Here is an 8,314-nt window from a genome sequence, read left to right as displayed (position 1 = left end):
CCCTTCCCAAAATTACTTCAACGGAAGGTTTCCAGATGGATATGCGGAGCAAATCCATCTGGCGGAGTCAGGTTACCATTATTCACTGGCAGATCAAGGTAGAGCTGCTACCTCTTTCCACTGAAAGGAGTTAGTTTAGGTAGTTCCCTCTGCTCCTCCCATTGGGAAAGGTTCCTGTGATTAGTTCTGAGACCTGTTAGACCCGCAACCTCTTCTCATATGAGGGAAAGACAACGGATCAATAGAATGATCAATTTGTAGTCTAGATTTAATTGTTCTGAGTCCTTGTTCTTCTCTCTGGCCTTAGCTTTTCTGTTCTGGCTAAACATTACAGGCTAAATCAGAAATCTTACATTTGTGTGTTTTTCTTTTCTCCCTACAGAGATGGCAGCACCAGCATTCTTAATAACCTGCTATCCAGGATGGAACAATACGCCAACAACCTCGAGAACCTGGTGGAGGAGAGGACACAAGCATACCTGGAGGAAAAACGAAAGGCTGAAAACCTCCTCTACCAAATCCTACCACAGTAAGAAAGAAAACAAAAGGAAAAAACACCCTAAAACCACCAATTAACTTGAGCCCGGCTGATTGGGGCGAACTTCTATCGTTTCGCACTGACACTTTGTCAGCGGCTCTAAACCTCTGTATTAATTAAAGACTTAGAAACACATCTCCCCGCAGTGTGATCCATCTGTAGATAAAAAGTGAAGCAGAGAAAGCATGAAGGCAAACAGCTCATTAAAGGGAGACAGCAGAATGGAGCAAATTCAGCCTTTCTCAAACGTTTATCCCTTTCTACCTCGCTCATCATGTCCAAATTAGGCAGACGGAAAAAGGGCCTGAGAGAAACGAAAGATTTGATTTCTCACCAAACTGTAGAATTAAACAAACCGACCTCTGCCTCTGAGATGTCTTTGCCTTTGGTATTGTTTGATTAAAGGGAAATTAACGTGAGAAGAGATAAACCGACATCTGGGGATGATTGTAGTGGCCAGGCGTTCAGCCAGATATGAGGAGCTTTGGATAATAACAAGATAAAAGCTAAGAAAACTTTTCTGACTTTGAGCTAAATCTGTTTCTTCCTTCTTGACTTTTCTGTCTTTCTGCAGCTCAGTCGCAGAGCAGCTAAAACGAGGAGAAACAGTGCAGGCGGAGGCCTTCGACAGTGTCACGATTTACTTCAGCGACATTGTCGGATTCACGTCTCTGTCTGCGGAGAGCACGCCCCTGCAGGTACGCCACCTTCAGAGCATCTTTTCCAACCAGAGCAAGGGGATTCCTGCTCTGCAGCTCAGGGTCGTGATGGCTCCACTAATGCATTAAAGAGCTCGCCGTTATCAGGCTTCTACCTCCAGAGTGTGCGTTCCCACACACACAGGCTGGGACTGAAAATAGTACAGCTGTTTGATGGGAGATGTTGACGCAGAGTTGAGTCACATTATCTGAGTGAGGCCTCTAGACTCCGGGGATGATGAAGCCCAGGATCTCCACTAAACTAAATGATGTGGTGGAGTCTGGCAGAAAGCACAGCTCAGCTTTCAATCTTTGATACAAGGAAAACGCTTACAAGTTCAAAAATAATTGCAAAAATATTTAGTTATTCAGTTTGTGTGTATTTAAGATCTTTAGCAAAAGTCTTTCCTTTTCAGATCTTTTAGGTTGGATTTAATGATTAGTTTTTGCCAAGCTAACTTTTGGATTTCAATCAGTGTCACTCCAGTAGAGGTTTCTTGTTTCTAAATTGTAATTTCCTGGAAATTACAATTTAGTCATCGGTGAGGATAGAATGATCTATCTATCTATCTACAGGTATTCAGGCATGTGTGTCTAGCAAAGTAGCCTGCTGGTTAAAAAACTTTAAAATCACAGACCTTCACTGAAAACGACCCACAAGGGTTGCCGGCGCCATTTTTGTTGTTTTGTACATATTCTCGCGTGATTTGAAAAAGCTGCTAGATGGCGTGATTTTTCTCTCCTTGGGGAGAGAATTCTGAAGAGCTGCAGCTGGATGATGAATTTAATCTATACTATAATACACTCTAGATTAAAAATGATTAGTCAGGGATTAGGAAAATAATAATAATAATTGTATGCGCACAGTGTAAATATTTCTATCATATGGCAGTCTTCTGTACAGTGAAGCAGGTCATACATTAAAAAATATTCATTAAATTTTTTTCTCTTAGACATTGGAGTGGTGCATTTAAATGTTATAGAGCTAAACATGTGTAACTGGTGAGTAGTAGTAGTGTAAGTTTTTAACCTGTCAAGTTTTTATTTTTATTTTTAACATTACAATTTATATTTTTCCAAGCACAAAACAGTTTAAAGCAAAGTTTAGTTTGAAAAGAATGTGCAGGAAGGATTAAAAAGCATGTTAACACGGTAATGTAGGCTTGAATTCATTATCTGACGCATGCATATACACACCAGGAACCTGGAAACTTAATGAATTACAAAAAAAAAAAACATTTAAAAAACATGTTTCATTGATTCATGTGAACGGTCAAAGGAATGACACAGCACGATTATGAATATGGTTTTAATTCAGGCATGTAAAAGCCTCGGTGTTATGTTGTATTCAAGGAGGTGTAAACCTGCTCTAACAGTTGATACTAGGGATGCACGATATTGGGATTTTGGCCGATATCCGATATGCCGATATTTTAAAACTCATGTAGCCGATAACCGATATCGATACCGATGTTAAAGCTGGACAAAAATAAGTAGTCATTGAAAATAGCAGTTTTTTTTATCAATTTCTGACACTTTGAAAAATAATATACTCAAATATATTTTCATATGCTGATATCAAATTGATTTTTAAAAACGCGGTATCGATCTATTTTACTTTCAAAATATCATGAAATTTCATCGTTCTGTTACAAACTCTTGTGATATTTTGCAAATTCTTGTGAGATTTTCTTAGTAAAATAGATCGATACCGCGTCAATATATAAACATAGAAAAATATGGCAAAATTTTGTGAATTTTCGTGGGATTTCTTAGCATAACGATGAAATATAGCATTATTTCATTAGTAAAAGAGATTGATATGGTGTTTTTAAATGGCAATATATCAGCATATGAAGATATTGGGATATTTTAATGTATCAATATTTTTTCCCTCGTCTTTAGAAGTTTTTAAGTCTGTAAAAAAGAAGTTTTTGAGGAAGAAGAAGAAGAAGTATTTTTTTTTTTTTTTTTTTAGACTTTAGAAACTCAGAAGCTGATCAAATATCGGGTTAAATAACGGTGGGGTGGCCGATGTCCGATATTCAGTTTTAAGGCCGATACCGATAGGGGGCCGATTATATCGTGCATCCCTGGTTGATACAGTCTATTTATCTCCTTATTTGCTTTCCTCATAGCTGAACACCAAACCCTGATTGAACTCAAGTCATATCAAAGCTTTGAAACCCTTCAGAAAACTTTTATTTATATAAAGTTGAGTTTCTTTAAACTGATAATTAAGACCACTTCAAAAGATTAATAGAAATGTGCTGAACCTTTTATCTGCTTCTCTTACAGGTTGTTACGTTGCTCAATGACCTCTACACATGCTTTGATGCCATAATTGATAACTTTGACGTCTATAAGGTGAGTATCAGTCGTCTTTAGGTTTAGCTGGGATATAAAGGCATCAGGATGATGAGAGTCAGGTTCATTTGTTTCTTTTGATTGGATCTGCAGGTGGAGACCATCGGTGACGCCTACATGGTGGTGTCCGGGCTCCCTGTGCGAAATGGCAAACTCCATGCCAGAGAGGTCGCCAGCATGTCACTGGCGTTGTTAGAGCAGGTGAAAACCTTCAAGATCCGACACAGACCGAATGACCAGCTCAGACTGAGGATAGGTATACACACAGGTGAGTCAGACCACCGTACAGAACCGACATGGAAAGTGTTTATCTTGTTGGACAGTTTATGCTATTTAGCGAATAAATGGGCATTAAATACATAAAAAATGTTTTTCAGATGACTTTTGTGTGATTTTCCATCAAAAAAAGCAACTTTTTCCATATTACAAAGCAAAACAATTCTAAAGTTTTACCAATTTAAACCCACGCTAAATAATTTCGAGTGGAGCTCCCCCTATAGGTCCTTTTGAAAATAGCGGTGTTGTAAACACTGACTGACCTCTGAGTTCACCTCACCCTAAAGCACAATGTTACTCTCAAAGTTAATAAACTTGCAGAGAAATCGATTCCTGTAAAGTTACAAAGGTAACACAAGTGGAGCTTAGCACGTATGGTCCAAGTCTGTATGGGCTTGCCACAAAGTAGAGACCTTGCCCAATTTCACTTCTGTATGAGCCTTACCCCGATCGGAATCACGTTTTCTCTTTCTTTCCTCTTCAGATAGGGTTTTTGTTTTGTTTTGTTTTTTACATTTTTTGGTACCTCTGCTATGTCATGAACCTCCAAAATCTGAAAGGGTTATTAGAGCACCTGTAAGTAGGGGTTGGTATTGCCAAAGAAGTCACGATTCGATTCGAATCACGATTCACAGGCCACGATGCGACTCTATCACGATGCATCACGATACTTGAATTATTGCGATGCATTTCAATATTTTCACTGAACACTGCATTTTTACCTTTGTTTTTAAAACCAAAATGCTTCCAAACATCGGATTTGAAATGTGATGGAGCCGGATGAAGTTTCTCAATCTCCTCCATGTTTTGTTTTTGAATGACTTGGCGCAGTATCCCGCAGCTGGAAATGCTTGTGACACAAAGCAGCGTGCGTCAACACATCCGCAGCGACATCTACTGGACTGGAAGCTGTATTACACTTGTTTTTGGCTGATGTTCGCCAACCATTTATGCAATTTTATTAATTCATTTTTTAAAATTAATAATCGATACTTGGCGTCAAGAATCGATGCAGTAGATCATGAAAATTTGAATCACGATGCATCATCATGACGATTATTTTGCACACCCCTACCTGTAAGTAGCGCAGGAAGGAGGGATTTGCAACTGATGCCTTGAACCTTACATTAGGCTGCCATAAAGCAGTTTTTCTTACCGTGAAAATGAGAACATGACTGCAAAACTGCCACCATCCATTCATCCATCCATCCATCCATCCATCCATCCATCCATCCATCCATCTCCCTCAGACAGCGGGAAAAGCACAGCCTCATAGAATCAAACCTATGCAGTGACCTAATAAACAGCACAGTCACGAACATGTTAATCTGCCATCATTTATCAGTGGCTTCTGAAATGTTTCTCAGACCTCGTTAATCCTAGTCTGGCCATAAAGTCGGCCTGATCTCACGGTGCAATGTGACAATGATCGGCTTGTGTTTTTCAGGTCCAGTGTGCGCCGGTGTGGTGGGGCTGAAAATGCCCAGATACTGTTTGTTTGGAGATACTGTCAACACAGCATCTCGAATGGAATCCAATGGAGAGGGTGAGAGCAGCTGTCTCTGTCACCACTGTTTGTGTCCCCAACTTCTCACCGCTGTTCCTAGTAGATGTGCCTTTTTTATATCACTTGTCAGATGTGTATTTTTAACAGAGGAGATATGTATTTAAAAGAACTCCATGTTCTGGGAACACAGAACTCATTTGTATCACAGCTACATGGTGTGCTTGAATACCTTTTTTGTTATGCCTTTACTACACCTTGATTTTGTGATCAAACAACATAAAGTTGTTTCCTATTAACATGATTAAGACACCATTCCTTTTTATTTAGGTCAATTAAATATGATGGCTATTAAAATAACATAGCTCTTTTTGTTTGGGACCTATTTAGGTCAACTAAACAAAATTCATAAAGACAGACAGATCTTAGCTAGGGGATTACAGTAGTTGGAACTGAGAAACACAACAATGACACCAAGCTCTGATCATGACATATGAAATAATGAAAGATTATGTAAACTTGTAAAATTTAGAGAAAAATAAAACCAATATTAGATATGTTTCCATTTATTGGAGCAAATTAACCAGGTGATGCTGTCATGATGTTACAGAGACCAGGGTAAAGGTTTAACGGGTTTTATTGAGGAAGTTAAACAGAGGGAGAAGTGTTGCTCTGAACACTGCTCAACTGGAACTGTAAAGTGAGGGGAAGACACAGCGATTAGTTCAGGCTCAGTGGGAAATTTGACTCGTGAACTTGGAGAAGAGGATTTGGTTGCCGACTCACGTTTCCAGAGAAGTTGTTGAATCCTTGACTCCTGTCTGTGTGCCGTGGTTCCAGTGTTTGTCTGATTCGGTGGAGGGCGGAACAGGGGTTACCCAGAATGCGGTTGTTAGTTGGTGAACGGAGAAACTGACTGGCACTCAGATTTCCTGCAGTACTTGAACGGGTCGTAGTGGAGAATAATCCATTTCTCAGTGAGAAGCTCAAACGGTCTCTTGGGGAAAGTGCATCCAAACCTCCTGTTTGAACCCCAGCTCGGTTTGAAGCTCAGTTGATCCTTCCAGGGAGAGAAGGTCCGAAAATCCAGTTTGCAGGATGACTTCTTGCCAAGAGGCAAAGACAAAAAACAAAGTTAAACTCAGGTTGACAAAAACTCAGTTTGACTCAACAAAACTGAGCTTGGCTAGAGTACCCAAAACTTGCAAACACTCTGGCGTCGAGGTAGTGGCAGTCAGCAGCTTATGAACACTCCGTTAATGAGGAAACCATCAGCAGGTGTGTGAGGAGGCGGATTAGAACCGAGGAAGGGAGACAAACACAGAAACACAAAGACAGGAGTCCTGACAGATGCAAAGTGTAATGTGGTTATATGTTTAAGTTAACTGTAATAAACAAGAAACAGATTTCCAAAAGTCATTTGGACTAAAGTGATGCACTGAGGTTTTACTGAATGTGTTACAATCAGACAAGCTTTATCAAGTCAGCTAGTATTGGTTATGCTACATGCCATTTGATTTTAATGGGACGCCGGTGGTGGAAACAGTGAATCAATTATGTGAGGTAAATATTTGCTACATCAGGACGTTTTCAACAAATGTGTCACTTATGATCATTTACTTTCATTTAAGTCAAAAATCTCTAGAAGTGAGCATAACAAAAATATTTGCTAAATTTAATCAGTTGATTTGAATTTTTCTGTTTCAATCAAGCTCTTCTGATGTGATCATTCAAAATACATTCAGAAAAAACATTGATGGAGATACGTCTACTGAAACACAAGACCAAGGGGCTCAACTGTAGAACAGTGGCTCTACAAACTGTTCTGCAGGTTGTAGGTCTCTCCTTGGTGCAACACACCTGACCCATACAAAGGGATGATTAACGTCTTCTGCAGCACTTGATGGCTGCTGAGGAGCCCGTGCAATTATTTGAAGCAGGTGTGCAGCAACAGAGAGACCTCTAAAACATGCAGAGCAGGGGTACTTGAGGACCAGAGTGGGAAAACACTGCTGTACAAGAACATGAAGTCGTTAGCATCAAGAGCTCACTGATTGGCTCCCTCTGGGATGTTGGTTGTCATAGGTGAGGAGAACACCGGGCCAGATGGAGCAACCATCACAAGAAAACTAAGCTAACATAGGATTACAATGACAGAAAAAATACAAAGTTAGAAAATAGTAGGAAACTGAAGCACAGTGCAGGAAAATAAACTGTAAACTAGCTCAATAGGTGGATCAGTCAAGGAAAGAAACTGTTAAGCATTGAGCTCTGAGTCAATCTCCATGCAAAGGGACAAAAAAATAGCACATATAATTATCCCCAGAAAAAAATCTAAGCCCATAGCTATGTCTAGGAGAGAACCCAGACTAATAACTGAAAAACAGGGCCAACTTTATCATCTATGACCAAACTTGTTGACAGCCTGGTGTCAAAGCTAAACAGAACCAGACCAGGTGAAGCTACTATGACGAGGTAAAGGCAGAGGGAACATAAGGTTAGGGGTTAAACTAACAAATAGTGTTGGATAATAGAGACAGAATGAAGCAGACTAATGAAAAGGAGTCTCTATGTCCTCCAGCAGTCTAAGTCTATAGCAGTATAACTATAGAGATAGCTCAGGATAACCTGAGCCACTCTAACTATAAACTTTATCAAAAAGGAAAGTTTTAAGTCTAGTCTTAAAAGTACACAGGTTTCCTTCCTCATGGAGTAAAACAGGTAGATGGTTCTAAAGAACAGCCTCACAACAACCTCCTTAACTTATAGATCCTCCAAGAACAGTAAGTCTGCAGTCTAAAAATGAAAGTGTACAATTAAATAACTGATATATGATAGAGCTTGATATGTATGGAAGAAAAACAGTCTCATTGGAATCTGCCTTTTTTTAACACCGAATTTAAACATTGAATAGTTTTAACACCGAATTTA

At 39.5% G+C, this 8,314-nt stretch overlaps 1 protein-coding gene across 1 annotated transcript in view; it reads left to right on the top strand.

Moving 5' to 3' along the window:
* Window positions 1-8,314, top strand: part of npr2 (natriuretic peptide receptor 2) — a 115,649-nt gene that overhangs the window by 100,636 nt on the left and 6,699 nt on the right. Inside the window, exons 16-20 of the mRNA XM_015373194.1 lie at window positions 383-529; window positions 1,113-1,236; window positions 3,535-3,603; window positions 3,697-3,871; window positions 5,327-5,425. Of these exons, the coding sequence (XP_015228680.1) occupies window positions 383-529; window positions 1,113-1,236; window positions 3,535-3,603; window positions 3,697-3,871; window positions 5,327-5,425 (614 nt within the window). The remainder of the gene's footprint in view (window positions 1-382; window positions 530-1,112; window positions 1,237-3,534; window positions 3,604-3,696; window positions 3,872-5,326; window positions 5,426-8,314) is intronic.

Source organism: Cyprinodon variegatus, unplaced genomic scaffold (genome assembly GCF_000732505.1).
Source record: "Cyprinodon variegatus isolate N-32 unplaced genomic scaffold, C_variegatus-1.0 Scaffold82, whole genome shotgun sequence".
NCBI classification, from domain to species: Eukaryota; Metazoa; Chordata; class Actinopteri; order Cyprinodontiformes; family Cyprinodontidae; genus Cyprinodon; species Cyprinodon variegatus.
This window is presented reverse-complemented; position numbering and strand designations above follow the sequence as displayed.